This window comes from Miscanthus floridulus, chromosome 8, assembly GCF_019320115.1.
Source record: "Miscanthus floridulus cultivar M001 chromosome 8, ASM1932011v1, whole genome shotgun sequence".
NCBI lineage: Eukaryota > Viridiplantae > Streptophyta > Magnoliopsida > Poales > Poaceae > Miscanthus > Miscanthus floridulus.
In genome coordinates, this window is record NC_089587.1 from 184,131,724 (window position 1) to 184,155,362 (window position 23,639).

At 48.1% G+C, this 23,639-nt stretch overlaps 1 protein-coding gene across 1 annotated transcript; it reads left to right on the forward strand.

Annotated features, from left to right (window-relative positions):
• Window positions 1–19,872: 19,872 nt before the first annotated feature.
• Window positions 19,873–22,877, forward strand: LOC136470306 (uncharacterized). The gene is made up of 7 exons (XM_066468194.1): window positions 19,873–20,310; window positions 20,515–20,673; window positions 21,151–21,262; window positions 21,383–21,487; window positions 21,563–21,703; window positions 21,829–21,866; window positions 22,306–22,877. Exons 1-7 carry the CDS (start codon window positions 19,873–19,875, stop codon window positions 22,801–22,803), a joined length of 1,491 nt encoding a protein of 496 aa, XP_066324291.1. The 3' UTR covers window positions 22,804–22,877.
• Window positions 22,878–23,639: the final 762 nt, after the last annotated feature.

Consider the following 23,639-nt stretch of genomic DNA (forward strand, 5'->3'; position numbering starts at 1 on the left):
ATACACTGACACTAGCAGTTTGTGGCTTAATTACCTGCTGTTGAAGAGCTCTAATGACCATGGTCTTTAAATAGAAAATGTAGAGCAGTTCGTGGGCTTCAAACTTCGTTTTGGGCCCGAGGTCTAAATCGGCCCAGATCTAGCCCAATTTGGCGCCCACCTTGCCCTCACCGACGCTCGCCACGTGCTCGACGTTTTGCCTGCGTGGCCGCCATGCACCAGAGCTCGCCCCCCATGGCCGACGCGCGTCCGAACTCCACGCCACGCGCCGCCCCGCTCCCTGCGCCTCCAAATACGAACGCCCGAGCGTCGCCACGCATCCCGCACTCGCTCTCGCCCTTCCTGGAGCTCTCCCTCTGCGCACGCACGCCAGAACGGAGCCACCATGGCCGCGTCCGCCATGGCCGAGCTGGCCGCCGCCGCGTCCCCACTGTTTCGGGCTTCCCCGCGTCCTACCGTGTGCGCCACCACATTCTCCGTCGTGCGCCGCCCCTCCTGCGTCCCTTTTCCAGTCACTTCGACCGCCGTGGCGCCGTCGCCACCGAGCAGTCGCCGGCGCTCCGCCTGCTCGCGTGGCCAGCAGGCCACAGGCCGCCTCCGTCCATGTCGCGGCCACCTGGAGGCTCACCTGGATCCTCCTCTGCCGGAGCCTGCAGCTGCACGTCGTCGGCGCCGCCTCAGCCGGCCGGAGCCACGAGTCCGGCCATCCTCTGCTCTATTTTCCGACTAGGGACCTCACGCAAGAATTCGACAAAGGGAAGGTGTCTAACTAAAAAGTCTGTGACTTAAATGAATAGTGCCGATAAGGACCTATTTGCAGTAAATTTGCTGAATCTTTGGAAATTCATAGTAATTCATAGGAAATTCGTAAAATAGCAAATGGGGACTTTTTGGAATCCTTGTGAAATTCTCTATGCATTAGATCTATAATATGGCATGTTCTAGTTTAAATATTTTGCGGTAAAAATAGATTTGTGCAGTAAGGTTGTAATGCTAGTTGAATTTGTTATTTTCCATAACTGCAGATCTAGGGCTCCAAATGAAGTGAAATTTTTGTGGCATACTACTCATGTGATGTTTGATGTGTGGTAAAAATTTCATGGTCATTGGTTGCTGCATGAGTGAGTTATTGGTTTATCTTGCTCTCACATGATTTCTTGCTTTATCAACTTCTCCTTTTCATAGAGGTTGCTATACATATTCAAATGGAGTAAAATTTGTACATTAGACTATTGAGAGTATATGTGAGCCACTATAATTTTTGAAGAAGTTATTGTGCACTTTTGGTATATGTTCATTAAGTCACCTTGTTATCTAAAATAAATTAAGAAATGTATTAAAAGAATTTATTTGGTCATGGACACTAGGTTTTCTGGTGTTCTTTAGTCATGTGTGAAATGTTGGTAAAGTTGGTTTTGCCCAATTATATATTTTCAACATAAGTTAATAATTATATTCTTGCCGATGTGGTTTATGGACAGATCTGAGAACTTAGCAAAGTTCTTCATGATAATGTGCTTTGTTGTAAAACTTGTTTATACAAAAGTTGTAGATAATTCATGTATCTAGTTTCTATTAAAATTTGGTGTCATTTGGCGAAGTAGTTTAAGAGTTACAGCTGTTTAAAGTTGGGTTTCAGAAATGGCTGCTTTCTGTCAATTGTGGACCAGTTTCTATAAATGGATATATTTGACTTAGTTAACTTGAGAATCATGCTAAGATGATTAAAGATGAATTGTAGAAAATTTCATAAGCTTTCCATAATGTCTTCTTGCAAGTCATTTGGATTTGTGTAACTCCAGTTATAGCTAAATCTTGTAGCTGCTGTTTGCATGTCCAGAAATTGGCAGATTCCAATTATAGTGCTTGCTTGTATATTGTTAAGTGTGACGTATGCCTTGAATGATGACTGAGTTAGAGCACTTGAGATCTTGGGAAACTTGTGTCATGCTTGGTGTTGTCGTCTTCTTTGCCATCTTAGCATGATAGATTGTGTGATGTTTAAGTTAAGCATTGCAAAGTACTTAAGTGTGTTAGTGTAAACTATGCTTGTCTTGCTTACTATTTTGTGATGTGTCTCATGGTACTATTCTTCATATTTATGCACTTGCATATTGCATCTCATCTAGGTACGCTAGATGAACCACGTGAAGGACGTGATGTTGGAGCCGAACCCGAAGACGGTGTATGGAGGATCTATCCCGAAGATGGAAGGACTAAGCAAGTGCTAGGACCGGAGATGTCACCATGACGGTGTAAGCTAACTGAACTGACTTGTGTCGGATCCCAGGTAAGCCCCGGAGCATTCTAAGTCTCCTACTTTATAAAAGCAATTCTTTCTATATACGAGTTATATATTGTTGCATTAAGTTGTAGGAGTTGATTGAAACCGTTGATGCATTTATTACTATCCTTGCCTACCTTATTACCTTATTACCCTGTTAGGTCGGGATCGAATAACTGCTTAGCCTTGCTTAGACCGGTAGCGATCGGTGATATCCGGTCACCTACATTATAGGTGGTTACTGGAAGAGTTTAGCTATGGAAAGAATGATATCCTGGAATTAACCATGTGTGATGGATAATTGGAGACCGGACGGAAAAAAGTTGGAGGCAACCAGACAGGGTTCTGGGGTGCTGTTAGTTTCCATCTGTGTCGATTAAGGACCGACCGTTGTTGGGCCTCGAGTCATGTTGAACGCATGCCTTACATTTAGCTGGCCGAATAAAGTACCTTTCGACCGCGAAGCTAGGAGATTATTCGGGCCGAGTAGATTGCCCGCAGCGCACTGTGCCGGAGCAGGTGTGGTAGGACATGGGGGCGCGATGATAAGACCAAAGGGCAGTCGGTCGGCCCCCGGGTACATGTGGTTCCTGGCAAACTCGAGATTCCTGGATAGTTGACTCGGTGATCGATACCTCACTTTAGCGGGTGAGTGAGGTTTGTGTAAGGAATAAATCACCAGCTGGTTAGGAATCGATTCGAATCGCCATCGCTCCTGGATAGTGAGCACTTGACTCGAGTTATGGCATCGTAGTAATTATTATGGAACAATGATGGTTATCTGGATGGTATGCGATATGCTAAATCTAAATTGGTAACTGGATGTTATTTGTTTAATCAAGTGATTGCTATAGTATAGGTGCTTACCTAGATGGATAGGTCATAATAAAGATGATGCAAAGTACTTAAAATGGTTTCTTCATGATAGCTTATGCTTTTTGCAAACGAGTCAGCTAGCCCACTAAAGAAAGCCTTGCATAATCCTTGGTGTCGCTTTATTTTGGTTTAAGACGGGTAAGTCTGGTTGAGTACATTCGAGTACTCAGGGTTTATCCCACCTTGTTGCAGGTGATGTTCTCGACCTGTTGTTGATGGTGGCTAACCGCTGGTGGGCTCGGTGACTCTATACTTACTTCTCATCTATATGCTTTTGTCGGATGATGTCACTTATGCTAGCAATATATTTGGAACTTATATTAATGTAATCATTTGAAAGCTATGTTGTTTTCAATAATTGGTTTTGAAACCCAAACTGGTACTTTTATTTGTGAACCCATTTGTAATATTATTTCTGCTGCAACCCTGTGTATGTGATGTGTATTTGCTTAATCACACGATCTTGGTTGTGATGTTGATTTACCGAGGTCTTTCGGGACACTCGGCGGACTACCGGGTTTATATGAGTGAAAGTATGGGTGTGTCAACGTGTTAGCGGGGACAACCGTACTTGATCTTGTATAAATTGGGCAGTTCTGTCACAGGCCTCGCCCGCGACCGCGTCCGTCGCCGGCCGCGCCCGCTGCGCCCACCCCAGCCGCCAGCCGCGCCCCACCCCGGCAGCTCCCCGCAGCCCGGCCCCCCTCGCTCGGCCACCTAGAGGTGGTTGGCTGGTGCCGGCCGGCCATTTCCGGCAGCGGCGGCCGTGTCTCGGCCATCCCTTCCCTGGCCGCGCCGCCCGTAGGAGCAGGGGAGGTAGGAGGAGCAGGGGAGGAGGGAGAGAAGGGAAGGGGAGAAGAGGAGGAAGAGAAGAGGAGGAAGAAGGGAGAAGGGAGGAGGAAGAAGGAAGAAGGAAGAAGGGAGGGAGGAGAGGAGAAGGGAGGAGGAAGAAGGAGAAGGGAAATGGAGAGGAGAAGGGAGGATGAAGAAGGGAGGAGGAGCCCCGGCCACTGTCCACGCCTCGTTAGCGGCAGTGCCGTGCCCTCGGTGCCCCGCTCCCGACTCCACCCACCATCGACGAGCACACTAGGTTCACCCTTCCCTTTCTATTCAAATCGTGCAATGGATGTCAGCCATCGAGCCCTTGTTAGTAGTAATAGTTGTTGTATGTGGTTTTCGGCCATCGAGCCATTGTTTGTGGATGTTGGCCTTCGTGTCGATCTTTTTTGCAGGTTTTTGAAACCTCCCCGTGCAGGGGAGGTTCTGCCGAAATTTTCAATTGTCACTAATGTATTGCCTTTTTATGCAGGAGGAGGCCCCGGCGGAGGGACCTCGGTGACCCCGATTGTCTTTGTTAGCGTTGCGGGTCTGCCTGCACCGCGTCACGGCGCCACTGCACCGACTCGCCACAGCCCCGCTAGCCTGACCTCATCGGCACCCTAGGTATAACCCCTCTATCCGTATCATGGTCTTAGGTCGCTGATCCCAGTTAGACGTCTCCCGTCCGAAAGAGATACGGTCGGAGTTATGCAGGTCTTTGCATATCTACGAGTGTTTCTGTTTCAGATTGTCCATATTTTTTGGACAGCCCGCGGATGCGTAGATAGGTTAGTTTCCATGGTCCGCTCCGGTCCGAGACGGTGTTTTGGCATCACCCCCTGTTGTTCTCCAGATACACACTCTCCCTTGCAGGACGTGTATCGGGAGAACAGCGGGGAGGTGCTACCGAAATTCCATCTCGGATAGGAGCGGAGCATGGAAACTAACCTCATCTATGGATCCACGGGTGGGATTAGGACCTATCCTCACCTATTAGAGAGTAGGGACACCGCGTAGATGCAATTGATGGTGACTCATATGTGTTGATATGTCTGTTAAAGGATGGAGGACCGTGAGTGGATGTACACGCTCCGGAGAGACGAGCATGATTACGACTTGCTGTTTATAGTCAAGGTCGAAGAATTCTTACAGCATGCATTTGGCGAGAGTGCTGGAGGCCATTCTCTAGTGGTTTGTCCATGCAGCGGTTGTGACAACAGAAGAAGGAAAGATAGGTTAACCATGGGTAAACATATTGTGAAGTTTGGATTTACTCCGGGCTACCACCGGTGGATCCACCATGGTGAAGCCGATCGTATCAGGGAGGAGGTGGTGAGACCATGGCTCGAGGCTTTCGATTATGATGCCGGGGTAGCAGACATGCTGGATGACGCGCACCAAGCTCAGTTCGCTGAAGGACGTGACAAGGAGGAGATGGAGGCTGCCGCAGATGCCTTCTACCTGATGTTGGACTCGGCACAGAGACCCCTTCATGATCATACTAATGTTTCTCAGCTAGATGCCATTGGTCGCGTAATGGGGTTGAAGGCCGAGTTAAACCTAAGTCGAGAAGGCTTCGACAAGATGGTGGCCGTGTGGAGCGATATGCTACCGAAGACACACATTATGCCGAAGAACTTGCATGAGTCAGAGAAGCTCCTTCTTGCACTTAAGATGCCATATGACAAGATACATGTGTGTCTGAAGGGGTGCGTCCTATTTAGGAAAGAACACGCGGATGCAAAGTACTGCCCAAAGTGTAAATCCTCTAGGTACGTGGAGGTAGACTCAGGCAATGGCCAGAAGAGGCAGCTTAAGATCCCCATGAGAGTCCTACGACACCTTCCATTCCTGCTGAGGATCCAACGGCTATTCATGACCGAGGAATCCGCGAAACAGATGACATGGCACAAAAACAGCACACGGTACAATCCTGAGAAGATGGTACATCCATCCGATGCTGATGCATAGAAGTACCTCAATTCATGGCATCCTCTCAAAGCAGAGGAGGCTCGTAATGTACGTGTCGCGCTGGCAATAGATGGGTTCAATCCATATGGAATGATGGCTGCACCATACACATGTTGGCCCGTGTTTGTCATCCCCCTGAATCTCCCCCTCCCCGGTGTCTCCTTTCAATGGCATACCGTGTTCCTATCATTGATAATCCCTAGACACCTAGGGAGTAATATGGGTGTCTTCATGGAGCCTGTGATAGATGAGTTGATCGATGCTTGGGTCAAAGGGGTGTGGACATACGACCGAGCTACGAAGACTAGCTTCAAAATGCACATCTGGTACCACTACTCCCTGCACAACTTCCTGGAGTACGGGTTAATGTGCGCCTGGTGTGTTCAGGGGAAGCTCCCATGCCCAATATGCAAGGAAGCTGTGAGGTTCATATGGTTGAAGAAGGGTGGCAAGTATTCGTCGTTCGACAAACATCGTCAATTCCTCCCTCTTGACCATCCATTCAGAGAAGACGTTAAGAGCTTTACGAAAGGTGTCAAAGTAACGGACCCTAGACCGCGCTTGAGGACTAGGGCGGAGGTTCGTGCTCAGATAGATGCTCTCATGCCCAACGAAGATGGTGGTTTCGTGGGATATGGTGAGCAACATATGTGGACTCATAAGTCCGGCTTGACGAGGCTCCCCTATTTCAATGACCTCCTACTGCCCCATAACATTAATGTCATGCACACTGAAAAGAATATCGCCAAGGCACTTTGGGCAATGCTCATGGACACTGACAAGTCTAAGGACAACCCTAAGGCTAGAGTGGACCTGGCGATGTTGTGCGATAGGCCAAACCTAGAGATGCGGCCTCCTGCAATAGGAAAGCAGTGGAGAAGGCCTAGGGCCCCCTATGTCTTGAAAATCGATCAAAGGAGGGAAGTACTTCGATGGATCAAGAATTTAATGTACCCTGATGATTATGCAGCGAATCTGAGCAGGGAGTGAACTTAGAGACTCTGCGAGTCAACGGGATGAAGAGTCATGACTACCACATATAGATTGAGCAGATACTTCCGTCAATGGTTCGAGGCTATGTCCCTGAGCATGTCTGGCTAGTGCTGGCAAAGTTGAGCTACTTCTTTGGCCAGCTTTGTGCCAAGGAGCTATCTTCGACCGTCATTATAGAATTAGAAACTATGGCACCTGAGTTGGTCTGTGAGCTTGAGAAGATCTTTTCATCTGGCTTCTTCTTGCCGATGCAACATCTGATTATGCACCTCCCGACCGAGGCACGGTTGGGGGGCCCGTGCAGGCCCGTTGGTGCTATCCAATCGAGCGATGTCTAAAGACTCTTCGCACGAAATGTACAAATAAAGCCAGAATTGAGGCTTCCATTGCAGAGGCAAGCATTCAGGAGGAGGTTGCAAACTTCACGACATCCTACTACAAGCCGAACCTTCCTAGCAAGCATAGTCTACCCCCTCGTTACAATGCTGGCGAAGTTGAATCGACCCTCAGCCTTTTCAAATACCAACTAGGCAGCGCAAGTGGATCGACCCCCAAGAGATTGGATCCAGAAGAGTGGCGCAGAATCACGCTATATGTGTTCACCAACCTTGTCGAGGTTGCGCCATTCATTAAGTAAGTTCTCAACGAACTTGTTTCAATACGATGTCACTATTCTATATCGAACCCCATTGATTCTCTTTGGTACAGGGGATTTGTTTGTCAAGAGTGGCATCAATCAAGGGATCCTACCCCGCACGAACATGATACCCTTCTTTCAGAGGGTGCGGGAGCTGGGAGGCCTGATTTCATTTCTTGGTTCAAACAAAAGGTCGTACGTTCATCGATATTCCTTAGTAGCTCGTACATTCCAATAGTATAACGATGTATCATGCTTGAGCTTGCAGGCGCAAACCAATGCGTCTATGAGTGACGAGTTGAGACAGGTTGCAAACGGCTTCAAGTTAAGGGTGAAGTCATATACCAGTTATGACGTGAACGGATATCGCTTCCACACGTCAAGACACGAGCAGACTCGGCCCGGTCGGAAAACCACCAACAGCCAAGTTTTTACGCCGGGCACTAATGGCGTCGAATACTATGGAATAATTGAGGAGATCTATGAACTTGAATATGAGGGCCAGGTACCTCTTACTCCTGTCATATTCAAGTGCCACTGCTTTGATCCTGGACGAACGAGACGGACCCCTCATCTTGGGCTAGTCGAGATTAGGCATGATTCCGTCTATAAAGGAAAAGATGTCTATATTGTGGCTCAATAGGCCGTGCAGGTGTATCATACGCCATACGCATGCCAAGACAAAGACCATCTTAAGGGTTGGTCTATTGTGCACCAGGTATCTTCGCACGGTAAACTACCTGTTCCAGACGATGAAGATTACACCTTCGACACAAACACATATGATGGAGAATTCTATCAAGCAGATGGGCTACAAGGGAGCTTTGAGATAGTCTTACCTGGTGTGATGACCGCCATGGAAGTAGACAATGAAACGGTTGATGACGAGGACCCTAGAGATATAGTGCTAAATCCGAAGGACATTCAAATGCTTGAGCGATTCCATTTAGGCAAAGACAATGAAGAAGACACAGAACCTTCGGATAGTGATGATGAACCCTCGGCAAAGACAATGAAGAAGAGGACATTCAAATGCTTGAGCGATCCCATTTGGACAATTTTGACAGTGATGATGAGACCTATGACCCCAATCATGAAGATTATTCCTAAACCATGTAATACTATGTTTTTTTTAATTTTATTATGTTTATTCATTTTGAACTATTTGACATGTATGTACTAACGCTTGTTGTTCATTCTTTGTACATTGCAGGTGACAGAACAAAGATGGTGGGCAACCGTTCACCAAGGTAGGTGCTCTTAGTGTACCAGAGGCTATGCCCTCCTGATGGAGGTGAGGGGACGTCTTCGCCCCCAGCAGCGAGAGCAGGCCCGGGTTGCCCCAGCACGGGGAGGGGGAGGGGGAGGGGGAGGGGCCAGGGTCAGGGTCGCCCTAGGAGGGACCCGCCTCCTCCTCCGGCTCTCGACTAGCCAGAGGACCCATCTCCTACCCTGGAGGACCACATGGCGGCCACGGGCACTACCATAGACACTCCATTGGGGGACGAGGGGACTCAGCAGACGGAGGATAGTTCTGCTCAGTCGGCTCCCTACCTGCGAGGTCCCACAAGCCTTCCTCCGGTTCTGCTTCCTGACCGACGCCCACTGGTTTGTCCTGTGGGAAGAAGGTATGTAACTATAGATGTTATCACTAGTACTTCATATGATACGTTGAAAATCAAAAGAGAAACTGATAATTTTTCTTAATCACTTATGCAGGGGCTGGCTAGTTCTGCCGGGTGCTCTTGACCCCCCACGCACCCCCGCTACCGTCTTGGGATGTCTATGCAGGAAACACTTCTCTGGCCTTGTGGACTTGAAAGAGGGGAGGTGGGAGCCAGCCTGGTCGTGGGACAGGTACAAGCTCGGCTCGGATGACGAGCAGGACAACAAGCAGGAGCGGGTTTTGGTGGACTTTTGGGTAAGTGTCTCACAACATAGCTCAATACATCTCCTCTATTGGTGTAGTCTTTTATTGAAATAATGAACGGATACATCGTGTTTGTATGTAGAGGTACTTCAAGGCAGAAGAAGGTCAAGAGACCCTGGCGGATCAGATGGCACACGGAGCCTGTAAGAAGTACGTCGGCGACATGATTCACGAGGCGCGACTCCAGGCCCACGTCGACTACTACAGGTCCATCAAGAAAGAGCCCCTCAACAAAACCGGCGCAAGAAAGGTGGCGCTGACCAAGGAGCAGTACCTTCAGGTAGGTGAATAATATTGATTCGTTTTGAGATTTAGTAGGTCCAGAATTGATCTTCTTATATGTCAAACACTTGATGATGTGTAGGTGCCGGCCTCGTGGTGCATGTCGCATAGATCGGCATGGTCGAGGATCATGGACAGGTACCTTGACCCAGCGTACATCGCAAAGCACGAGCAAGGCAAGCGGAAGCGGGCACTGAGGACCGGTCCAACTCACCACCAAGGCAGCCGCAACCTCCCCGCATTCAAGCGAGCACTTGTACGAGATGTCATTTATCTATTCTAACGCTCAATTTTGCCTGATTTCTAATCATCTTGCCGTCTTTCTCGCAGGAGGTGGCACACCCGGACGTGCCGGTGTCGGAGTTTGGGGCATGGGCTGTGTCCCACATGGGCCCGGTGAAATCTGGTGTCGTCTTCAACCCGGATGCCACTGCCCAGGCTTACTCTGACCCGAGCGTCCACGCTAAGGTCAGAGACTACGCGAAGGCGGTTAGGGCGCTTCGTGGCTCAGATCACAATCTGAGCACTAAGCCCCTTGAGACAGAGGTGATCGTGAGGCTGGGGCAAGGCAGGAAGCACGGGCGGTTGTGGATTGCAGACGGCGCCGACTCCTCGAGCTTTGCACCCTCTCTCTCCGACGTGAGGGCACCGAGCATGGCCAGAAGCCTTCCCATACGTGCACGGCCTACTCCAACAATGTCGCGGGTCGACGAACTTCAGGTAATTCTGGTTTCACTCGTCGTACATTGAACGTTACACACATTGATCAGATTTGCAATACTGAAACATGTGATTGAAACACTATAGGCCGAGCTGGTAGAGACAAGGGAGACGCAAGCGCACCTGACCGTAGAGCTGGAGGCCACGAAGAAGTAGATGGCGGACATGTATCAGATCATGCAAACCATCGGGCAAGCATCGGGTGTCCAAGTGCAGTTGCCAGCTCCAGCTCCGGTTCGACACTTCACTCCTGTGAGTATGAAACTTTAATGCGTTCGTGCCGTTGGGATTGTCGGCCTTCGTGCCGTTGTGATTTTCGGCCTTCGTGCCGTTGGGATTGTCAGCCTTCGTGCCGTTGTGATTTGTCGGCCTTCGTGCCGCTGTTTCTTGCAGGTTGGAAACCTCCCCGTGCAGGGGAGGTGCTGCCGAAATTTTCAATTTTGAGTCTAACGCATGCAATCTCTTCTCTTTTGTGCAGCCTCCGTCGGCGGGTTCAAACAATCCCGCTACCGTGTCACCGATGGCTGATCGCGTCAACCCTTCGCCGCAGTCTAGTCCTTCACCGTAGTCCGGGGGGCCACACAGCAGTCTCCGTCGCCGCAGTAGGGATGTTGAACTTTGTGATGTTGAACTTGTAATAATAAACTTATGATGTTGAACTTTGGTGCATTTGTGATGGATTTTCGATGGATTTATTAAATATGCGTGTGCTTGTGATATATAATGCATGTTGGTGATATAGATGTGATGATTGATGTGTGTATATGTGTGTGTGTGTATATATATATATATAGTCTGTTACAATGGAATGTAAAAAAAATTATAATTCTCGGGGTCTTTGCCGAGTGCCATGGACAAGACACTCGGCAAAGATTTTTCAAAAAATATATATATAATTTATTTGCCGAGTGCCTTGCCGCGGCACTCGGCAAAGTATTTTTTTTAAAAAAAATTCAGAATTTCTTTGCCGAGTGCCTAAACAGGGGCACTCGGCAAAGAAATTATTTTAAAAAAATTAAAAAAATTTTGCCGAGTGCCTGGGCAGGGGCACTCGGCAAAGTAAATTTTTTAAAAAAATAAAAAAAAATTGCCGAGTGCCTGGGCAGGGGCACTCGGCAAAGTACTTTTAAAAAAAAAATAAAAAAAAACTTTGCCGAGTGCATGGGCTGGGGCACTCGGCAAAGTAATTTTTTTTAAAAAAAATTTTGCCAAGTGCTGGGTCGGGCACTCGGCAAAATAACCGTTAACGGGCGGCGCCGCAACGGCCGAAAATATTTTACCGAGTGCCGCCCCAAGCACTCGGCAAATTTTTTTTATTTTGTCGAGTGCCCGGATAAAAAGCACTCGGCAAAGACCCTTTGCCGAGAAAAATGTTGCCGAGTGGACTTTACCGAATACTACACTCGGCAAAGCCTTTGCCGAGTGCAAAGGGCTCTTTGCCGAGTGCAAAGGGCTCTTTGCCGAGTGTAAAAACACTCGGCAAAGCCGCGGCCTCCAGTAGTGCAATGAACAGCAGGGCATTATTGCACCTGTAGCAAAGGAGGATATCACACATAAACTTAATTTATTGGGAGTACTCCACAAAATCCTCAAAGTAAATTGTGTTAGTCACCTTTTAATTTACTGTTGTAAAATAGCATTCGGAATCAGCATACTGTTTTCAAAGTTCTTTTATTTAAATTGAACCACCAATCTGACGAAAGGAACCTTGAGAGGAGCCACTTTAAACCTAATAGAACATAATGCAGTATGACACTTTAAAGAAATAGTTAGGACTTCACAGCAATCAGTTTCCAACACAAACTTGCTTCAAGTTCCCATAAAAGTACCATCATATTGAAGAACTAAGCACAAGCACAAATGGCGCCAAGAGGATGCCCATTTGTGTACAGGCCACAACCACGAAGCAAATCACGCTGCGTGCACGCGGCCACCGCGCGTCAACTGCGTGCCCCTTCCCACTCGTCTCCGTAGTGAGTAGTAGGCGTTTTGCCGGTTCCTCCTCTTTCAGTCTCCCAGTTCTCCCCAGCTTCCGGCCCCCTCCCAGGGCTTCTCCGGCGAACTCGCCGGTGGCTTGTGGGAGGTGGGCTGGCCACCTCTCCCGTCCAGGTACCTTAGGTCTAGTTTGTTAAATAAGTTTACCGGGGATGGGTTCTGTGTCGAGAACGGAGGTTCTCCTCATCTTTATCCTTTCGGTGATGGGCGGGCTACTTGCGGTCATGGTGACTGGCGGTGGTCTTCACCGGAACGATGAGGTGAGTACGAAAATAAAGCCCTCTTCTTCCTACCTTGTTCTTCGTTGCGTGCTTGGTGGATGCAAAGACAGCATGGTGCCGTTTTTACATACGCTCGGGTGCTGCAACTGCAAGAACGTCATGGCGTGCAACCTGGAGGCCTACAAGAAAGAGTCGCAGCACAGCTTCATGGCCACCATGCTGTCCATGCTGCCAGTGCTGGCGCCTGGTGTACCTTTGCTCTCGGCAACCGTCAAAGGCCCGTCGAGCTCCAGCTTGGTGGTCACGGCGTTTCCTGGAGCCTCGCTGCGTGTGAAGCCGGTCGGCGTTAGAGTCATCAGCATGAAGGTGCCGCTCAACCTCAGCGCCGACTACTACTACGACGCCATCATGCGGCCCTACGTGACTACCGCTGTGGTGCTGCCGTCCTCGTCCCTTCCGTCGGTGGGCGGTGAGGCGGTGCCGTACTCATCCGGCGTTGCTTTGCCCATCACGGCCTTCATGCGGACTGCTGTGAGTCTGTGACCCCGCTGGCGCACCAAGGCTGCTACAGGCCTTACCTCCTCCGCGAGGGATCCTGCTCCGGAGTTGGCAAGGCCGTCGCAGGCGATGCTGGCAACTTCACCGTGCTAGGCGCCCCTGGCCGCGCAGCGCCCGACCGGGTCAGCTGTGCATGCGAGCCAGCGAGATGTTGAAGCGGGAATCAGGCGCCCACAGTCCCTGATTCGGCGGCGAACGGAGGACGTCTAGGTCTCCTCCCGGCCGCTGAAGGACTCGCCGGTGCTGTCGTCCGCCAAGGGAAGGGAAGCGGCGGGGGCCTCCGCCGCCGCGCGGATCTTCTACGACACCGCCGAGTTGCTCGGTGCTGGTGGGGCCCATCTGTTGTGATGTGGGGTCCTGCTACTGTGCATTGGGCCCCGCTGGTGCATCGTGGATCCCATGCAGGAGGTATGCGTGCCCCGGTCTGCTCCAAAATGGCGACACGCGTCTGCCACGCCATCATGTGTCTGAATCTCAGTTTATCCCTCGGTGGCTGGCGGATGGCAACAGGAGGAGACAGTCCGTTCGCTCTGGTTGGTTTCGGTCTGGTACGGTATTTTTCTCTCGTAATAAACTACTCCCTCCATCCCAAATTGTAAGTCATTCCAAAAATCTTGGAGAGTCAAACTTTTTCAAGTTTGACTAAAATTATAGAGAGAAACATAAAGATTGATGACATCAAATAGGTATAATATGAAAATATAACTAATGAAGAATCTAATGATACTTACTTGGTATGATAAATATTATTATTTTGTTATATAAATTTGGTCAAACTTGAAAAACTTTGACTCTCCAAGATTCTTGGAATGACTTACAATTTGGGATGGAGGGAGTAGTACTAGCTGGGTTTATCAATATAGAAATCAACCAGCGAATAAGTTAAGAGACGCTCGGATTCTGTCCCCTTCTTTGTTGCCGTGGCGTGGATACAGAGCATTTTTCTGGTCCTTTTCCATTTGCATTTTGGTCTTTCTGCAGGCATGGAAGTGGTAACACAGCCATTGTGTTCGGGTTGACCGCCAACGTCAATTGAAGTAGGTCCTTAGATTTGGCATTGGTGGTTGTGGATTCATGTTTTTGAGTCTGGTGAAGCCTCTATTCTATCTACGGCTTGAGACTACTAATCCTCGAAGACACTGGCTGATCAGACAGTCGAGGAGAGCGCCGACTGTGCTATTGGAGTGCGAGAACGAAAACCTTCGATGTTTCTGTTGTGGCCACTTCTCGTGGGCCCTATGGCCCCGATGGCCCCCGCGCCCCCGACGGAAGCATCACCTATGTCTTCGGAAGCATCACCTATGTCTTCAAAAGCATATCAAAAATAGCTTTTACTTACTATGCTCTGTAATCTAGAAATTTTTTTCCCACGCTGTTGTACTGTGCTTTAATATTATATATTAAAAGTTGTTGTAAAAAAAAACACAAATGGCGCCGCTTATAGTAAACTGACATGGACAAGTTTCATCTGCCACTTCATTTTGTTTGTTACATCGATGTGAAGTTTCTTGAACCATGGATTTGAATGGCAAAACAAACACTGTTTAGAATACCGTGTTGCGCTTTGACATGGTTCTTGTCAGCTGGGCAGCTACACCAAAATCACCTGTTTTGCACATTGTTGTGGTGACATAGCATGCCCACCACAGGTCAGGACATGCAGAAATATAAGTGCTAAGAAATGTAAACTAAAATTTTTGAAGAAAACAAATGCGCTTACCCAACTTCACCTCGCTTTGCTCAGTTAGAAGAATGTTGCCACCCTTAATATCTGTATTATTAACTTTAAAAATGGAGTGCAGGTAAGCAAGGCCCTGGAGAAGAAAATAAGCACGCAAAAGCTCAATATCCGAAGACATTTAGTTGCCCCACAAGGCAGCAAATACCTCAAATCTGATGCAACTATGTTAGAACCTTTAGTGCTTCTCTACATATATAAGCTATTTGGGATTCATCAAGAGGCTCCTCTGTGATGGCTATCAAGTCGGCAACACTTCCACCACCACAGTACTCCATAATTATCGGGTTTAGGGTTTCGGAGTTGGGGGGGGGGGGGGGGGGGGGGCAAGCCTGGTAGCGGAGGGTGAGAAGCCCGGCATCACACATCAAAGATCGGCCGTCGGATGAGTTTTGGTGTTTTATTAGCCCTTGATTTTAATGGAGACGAAATCTTGTGTGCATTTTTCTGGATACACAACAATGGTTGGGAGACGTTTCGTAGGGGGGTCTGGCATAATTTTGATTGGACCATTATAACAGAGAGAGATGTGGTAGACTGTCTAGTGTAGTACGCGTCCACGCCACACGATATGATCATAATCAATTTCACCCCTTGAATGAAAAAAAAAACCCGACTTTGCTTTCATACAACGATAATTCGTTATATGTTGTCATGAAACTTGCTGACAAACATGTACCGCTATCTTACATTACATATATTAGTACGTACGTATACATGGTCTAGGACAACTCGAGCACGTTACATGAGCCACAAGAAAACATATCAAATGGATAATGCCTTTTATTTTACAGAGTAAGAACTTGTCAGGAAAACTGAGCCAGCTGACAAAATTCATTGACGAGTCAAGAATTATCATGCATGTGTGTGCTAAACAAATTAAAGGGAACCGGCGATCGATGAACCAAACAGGCGCGCAGCAGTAGTAATTTCTTTGGAAGACGATGGCACGTCGACCGACGACGACACAGGCCCTAATCATGTGTGCTCTGCGTCAGCAATGGCGCTAATCAGGTTCAGAATGCAAGGTTCTCAAGCTTGCCCCGCCGCGCGATGGAGGCATGGACCATGGTCCATGGAGCCATGTCAAACGTCGCATGTTCGTCCTGAGGGAGCACTCCATTGTTGGACTTGTTCTTCTCAAGTTCTGATCATCGTCACGGACACATCTGCCATCTGTTAGTGCTGTGCTGTGCAACAGTACGGCGGCAGCAACAGCGAGAGGCCTTCAGCCACCATGATTTTGTCCGTTTTCAGGGTCTGTCCTCGCCTCCTCCGTCACTGGCTGCAGCCATTGGCCTTCAGCTTGCAAGTCTGTACGTACTTCATGCAAGTATTTTCCAGTTGAGTTTTAATGTAACACATCCATTAGCCCCGCTCGTCCCTCCCAATGACATGTCTGCTATGTGCTGCTCCCTCTTCTAGGTCCCCTTGATAGAAGCCCAACATAATTATTTTGTGTTCAACTGGAAATTGGAATGTGCGTGGGTTAAACGATGGGGCGAGGCGGTCGTCCATCAGGCTATGGTTCTGGTACGTACCTTGGCACCAAAATTCACAAGCAACTTTGTTGCTCTTCCAGCAGTCCACACTAGTGGAGGTGTCCTCTCCGCGGTGTCAGAAGACTTTACCTTATCAGATCTCCTGCAATACCATTTCAACGTGCAGACCCACCAGTGGCATACAGACGTGAAGAACTGGACCTTTCAGATGTGCTCTAGCCCTTCCCTAGCTCATGTGGTAACTTCATTACATAATGGACCAGAGAGGATATAAGAGAAAATGACGCAGGGTTCCATTGAAGTGGGGTCTCCATCTCCATAGGCAGTGGACTGGGGGTACACCAATCTAGCCTCAACACAGTCTTCAGCAAACTCCATCTTGTAATCCTAACAGCTGGGTAAGATAGCAAGGAGACAAAAGAGGAAGGACAAAATGTACTCTACAAGTGTAGGGAAGTATGACACGAGGGATAAGCCTTAAAATAAGGAAATTTCACTCTAGTTTACTCAAGCACCTAAGCAACTCATTACATTTTCTTAAACACATTGGCAACCTATTTACCAAATGTGATCACCTCCAACACCTTTAGAACCAAACCAACTACATCAGAACCAAAGCATCACATGCCATCCCGAGCACCCAAACCAAACCATCGGATACCATCCGATTCCCAAAACTAACCAAACCAGACCCCACTAATCACAAAGAAGACTAAGCCGCTCTTGACCGTTAGCGTGATTGATATATCATTTTACACTCTACAGAGGTTGAACATATTTACCCACCGGTTGTGTTCTTTCTACCACGCTAAACACTACCTATGTGTTCGGGGAAGTCACGCTACAAGGCCTTTTACAAAGCCATGGTTCCCAATCTGTACACCCACTAAAGTTTCACTGATTTAGTTCCCCTCTTGTGACACACAAACCACAAACAATGTACAGAGTTGTAAACTAATTAATTGTCCAGTTCTAGAGCCATGTAGACCTCATAATAGCACCTGTTAAGTTGGGTTACTTGTACATGAACTAGTCTTAGAATCTATAGCTTGTACTAGCACAAGCCCATGAAACACAACATATAACAAAACCATCATAACTATCATACTTGAATGTCCATCCTGCTCATATATCCTATTCACCATGTTTCTAAAAACATTACCAACCCACATTTGCATAGATCATTAGTCAAAATTAATATAAAACCTTCCCGCCCAAGATTGCAAAGCTAAGCATGAAACTACCTAGAACAACTAAGGTTTCAAGGATAATATATATCAAGTCTAGCAAACTCTAACATAGGATTCAAGATTATGCCTCTAAATGCAATCTAGAAGTCCAACTACACTAGACATAGGGACTGCCCAGGAGCCAACATGGTCATCTACGTGAGCAGTAAAGTCACTTGCATCGACTACTACTTGCCTCCTCTTTGCCCGCGCACCACCGCCTGTTGCTAACCACCACTACGCCCAAATTGACCCTTTGTCGCCCCAAGCGCTCGGACACTCGGTCCTCCTGATGGGCGACGATCACCATGCACCTGGCAGCGGGGGATAGTGAGGGAACCTCCTTGGGGAGGGTGAGAGACTAGAGCGCCCACTTGCCGGAGGATGCCACCAAATACCTCGTTGCAAATACCTTACTTGCCCATGTGTTGAGGCAAGCACTGCAAGCCGCCATGGTGCATGGCTTGAGAAAATGAAACACGCGATGTCTTCCCTGCTCTAGCAAGCCTCACCTTCCGCGGTAGCGAGCATGCAGATCTAGTGACTTGTTGAAAGCAACAAACACGCTCATCCTAAAGGGATGAGTAGAAGAATAGCTTAGTGTGTAATTCTAGTCCAGAGTGCTATAGATGAGTTTGCTATAGACTTTTTATGGATTGTTCACACAATAGTTCATCTGGACAGTAGAGAATATTTTAGACTTTATGGGCTATTTTTGAAGCATAGTTGTTCATAGAGATGGTTTACCTTTGTTTATCTCGAAACCAAACATTGTTATACTAGTAAGATTTTCTTTTTGATGCACTCAAATTCACCGTAATGAAGTGAATAAGGATGAAAGTTAAACTAAATTAATTTACTCCCACTACAATTAATTTACTGGTGGTATATAAATTAGGGAGATTTGTGGATCGAAGTGCATCCACACGAGTCCAGGTCCAGAGCAACACACAATGAAGACTCGTTGGCGGGCCCGACCGGTACTGCCTGGGCGACAGCGGCCTCGGCCACCAAGCCCATCATCACTACCAACCACTACCCGCGCCGCTAGTCTCCGCGCGGCATGGCACCCGCGCCGCCGCTGCCCGACCAAACCCTAGCAATCCCCAACCTCGCTTGCCTCCTGGAGCCCCGCCTCACGGGCGCAGCGTCGCCGCCTCCTGCTGTTGCTGCCAGCTTCCCCTACCTCCGTCGCCAATCGGCCCCAGCGCCGCGGAATCCAGCGGGCTTATGGCCTGACGTCGAGGAGCTTCAGCTCCACGCTACACCGACCTCGCCCTCCAGGCCTCCAGTCCCTCCAAACAGCCTCCTGCAGTCCTGCTTCACGCACATCCAGATCATCCGCATTGTTGCTGTGTCTCCTCGCTCGACGGCAACTGCCAGGACGGCGGTGTCACCGACACTGGACTCGCCATCCTAGCCCAGGCTACAAGCGATTGGTCAGACTGGAGCTTCTGGATTGCGTGGGAAGTTCTGATGGCATCGGGGCCGAGTGCTGGTGCAAGGTGTGCGATGGACTGCTTGAGGCATCAACAGACCAAAGGAAAGGTGCTCAAGCTCAACTATTATGCAACAAGCAAAGTCCATGGTGCTCAGAAGCTTCTATTTCGACCCGAAAGTAGCCACATCTCTTGATACTCAAATTTGCTCAAAATCTGGTGTATTGAAATGCTCAGAATAATTTCACATTCGAGCGAGGACAGGGGGCACAGCATAATTTCTTCAGTGGTCAGAATTATGTGGTGATTTGAAGCAGAGTTGAGGACCCTAAGTTTATCCCAAGAAAAAAACTGAGATTTTCCTTATGAATCTGACCAGAATGCATTTGCCGGCACCCTGAAGAGACAAGAGAGCCATGGTCAGGTGTCTGTGTCCCTGACCTGAGTTGCTTTTTTTTTTACAAAAAGTACTACTAAGTTTTTTTTTTGAGAAATACTAAGTACTAACCTGGCCTGATCTGTAAAGAGTGCAGCAAGGCCATACCGTGGCCCAACAGCTGTGAGGCCCAGTCCAGCAATCCCATTTTCACAACATATAAAGCCCGGACACATCCTGCCAATCTTCCCCTCCCGCGCTCTGCAACTAACCAAGACAACGGCAAAGACTCGAAGTCGGAAATGGCAGGAGCAGAACAAGAAGCCAAGAAGATGGTCACCATCCGGCTAGGCGTCTCGTCCTGCGGCAGCACGAGCATGCCCAGCGCCAGCCACCTCCTCCCGACCCCCTGCACCGGCGAGCCCACAGCAGCCGGGGAGGCCTCGTCCCCAGCCCGCTCCAAGGTGTCGCCGTCGCGGGCCGCCGCGTTCGACGCCACCGACCCCAAGACGGAGCCTGACGTCAAGGGCTCCGCAAGGAGGAACACGAAGACTCTGCACGAGATGTCCACTACTGGTGGACGCCGAGGGCGCTACGGAAGCCGCCCGACCTCCTCCTACGGCGCAGCGTCGCTTACCCTCCACCAGTCTGCCTCGCCGTCCCCGTGCATTCGCCTCGGCGACGAATACCGCGAGCCGCACGGCGGCGAGGGTGCCTCCTCATCCGTCGCCCATTTACTGGTTTGCTTCCTTCTTCTTTGCTGTCCTTGGCGGGTCGAGTTGGTTCTTGATGTGGTTTGCCTTCACGGAATCATAGTTCTTGAATTGTTTATCTTGTCTTGTGTTCTGCATTGATTCTTCATCGGTCAAGAATTTTGGAGTATTGAACTTTTTTTGTGAACACCCTGCATCGGCGAGCTCACCGCCTCCTCCGGCGCCTCACAGGTCTCGAGCTCGCGGGCCGCCGCGTGCGACGCCACCGATCCCAAGCCGGAGCCCGATGTGGAGGGTTCCGCGGGGAGGAACACGGAGATGCTGCACAAAGTCTCCTCCACGGGTGGACGCCAAGGGCGCTACAGAAACCACAAGCCTCACGGCAGCGAGGTTGCAATTGTCTCCTCGTCCTTCGCCCCGTCTTCTTTGCTCCCCTTTTGCGAGTGGAGCTCGTTCTTGATATGGTTTGCCTTTACGGAATTACGGTTCTTGAATTGCTTACATTTGTCATGTTCTGCATAAATTCTTCATCGGTTAATAATTTTGGAGTTTGAAACTGTTTGTAAATCCCGTTCTAGTTAACTGACAAGTAGGAAATGTTGCCCCGAAGATTTGGGCTTGTTCTCACAATCTCTGTCTGTCGATTCTAGAAGGCCAGAAAGTCAGGGCAACATTTGGTCACCAATCTTGATATCTGAATCGGTCTGTTAACTTCTGCGTTATCAAACCAAATACTGGATTATTTAGCTGATTCCATTCAATTGTTACATGCAGCTCCCACGTTTTTTGTATGCACTTTTGTTATTTTCTCTGTCCGTTGGAGCGCAAAGTGAATCAGAAATAGTTAGATCAAATCTACTGTTGCAGGACAAAGAGCAGAGGAGGTTGCCAGCCAGAATAGATTCTGCAAAGAGTTCTGCTATACTGGAAAACATCAGACTGCAGAAAACCAGGCAACCTTCCCAGCTGCAAAGGGGAGGTAGTCTTCTCACTTGTCTCCTCCAATCACAGATCATCGATATATTGTTCTTGCAAATCCAGCTAGATTGATGTGTCAGAGTTTCTCATCACATGTTTCTCATCAACATATGTGCAATAGGTGCTGACAGTGATTGGAGAGATCCTCAGGTCAGCGGAAAGAAGAATGAGGTTTCTTATCATCGATATTGGCAGACTGACACTGTGTCATCTCGTATATCCTCAGGTATTGGACTGGATCTCATGAAATTCATCATATCTTCAGTAAAATCTGAAATTGCGAGAATCATATATGTTGCAGCTAGTGATTCGAAACTTGAGCTCGTTGATGCATTTGAGGGTGGCAATCGTAGTACACAATTCAAGAAGCCTCTTGCTATGTCGCCACGGGAACCTGTCAGATTTCATTTACCCAGGCGTCCTTCTGTGCTGGATAGGAGAGGTAGTTATTTTTTCTTGCAAATGCATGCTCCATAAACCCAATATCAATTATGTAGTTGACAGAATTAATCAAGTACCTTTTATGGGCTGAGCTTGCTCTTCAGATAGTTTACCTTCAACATGCAGGTGCATTAGATGCTACCAGTGAGTCAAGATTGCTCCAGGTCAGTGAAGATTATTGTTTTTAAATCTTAAAATATTTGCATTATGAGGTAGTTTATTAAGATCTATTCTGATTGAAATGGAAATTTGTATGCATTCCTTGTGCATACATGTATATTATCTGATCTTCTTTCCAGTATGTATGCATGTAATGTACTAATGTCTATAACTCTTGATTACCATTCTGTTAAGTTCTTTTTCTCTCTACTACTCCCTCTGTTCCAATTCATAGTCCACTTTTGGTTTTTCGTATGTCAAACTTATTTAACTTTGACTAGGTTTATACAAAAGTGCACAAACATCTAGAACATTAAATTAGTTCCAGTCATTTCTTCATGAAATAAATTTTATTAGAGCATTTGTTTAAACCATAGATGTTTATATATTCTTTTCTAAAAACTTGGTCAAAGTTAGAGAATAATTTGTTGGTTTCCATTTCAGACACATATTGGACGCCCCAAGCTTGTCTCAACATGGGAGGGCGAAACCTATCTCGCCACTCTAGGACCCGGAGGTGGTTACGGATACCCTCACCCTCCACCCTTCTACAGGTGTGAGGTCTGCCGCGAGGAGACGGCCTTCTATAGGCTCAAGTGCTGCCATACCGTGGTATGTGAGTGTTGTAGCTGCGCTTGTGACTCTGCTGAAGCTGAGAAAGGCAAAAGGTTGCAATATCGGAGAGAAAAATTGCCTAAAGTGAAGCTCGAAGGTTCAGATCTTTTCTTGTGGCAGCCATGTTCATTTCCTTATGGACAAATGTTATGGATGGCAAAGAGGACAGAGAATCACCTTCAGTATTACTTTGCACCAATTCACCAGCTTATGGACCCTAAGGTTGATCCGGTGGAGGTTTGTGCCTACGACTTCTGTCAGCAAGGACACGATGTGATATCTCTGTCCAAAACTGAGAAGCTCCTTGCGCGCAATCTGCTGCGCTAGTAAACATGTTTCTCCTTGATGTAGGAGAAGAGTAGCCGTATGTTACAATCAAAGTGAACTTATGTCCAATCAAAGTTGATAAACAGGTGGGAATCTCAGATGGTCTGTGTTGCTTGTGAATATTTTCAGCAGTTTCTGCAACCAATTCTGTTTCTCTGTTTTTGAAGAACATTAAACTCAAGTCAGTAGGTTTCATCAGTACTAAGGAGTGGTATCTTAGCCTGTACCTGTTCATTACAGCAATGCTACAGCAGGCAAAGATTCAAATTATTTAAATGCGTCCATAGTGTGACGCACTGGTAAAACTGCTGTGCTCCTCAACGGCATCCCGGGCAGATGGATTAATTGCCGTAATGGTCTTCGGCAGGGAGACCCCCTTTCTCCATACCTCTTCATCATTGTTGCTGACGTTCTTCGCCGGCTACTCCATCACCCCCTCCTTGCTAATGCCATCGGGCACCCTCTCATCTGTGATGCTCCCTGTCCCGTGCTTCAGTGCGCTGACGATACTCTCATCTTTCTTAAATGCTCCCCTGAAGCCATCATTCAAACTAAGCAAATCCTGGAGATCTTTGAGGAGGCAACGGGCCTTTCTATCAACTACCACAAGACCACCTTCCTCCCTATCGGTGTACCCGCTAACACGGCTCTATCTCTTGCCAACATATTCGGTACTACGGCCTCCTCATTTCCTCAAACTTACCTTGGCCTCCCCTTATCCCCACATAAAATCACTGTGGCTGATTGCCTGCCTTTAATTTCTTCTTGTGATAAGCATCTCGCTGGTTGGCGTGCCTCGCTGCTCAACAGAGCTGGTCGTCTTACCCTCTCCACTG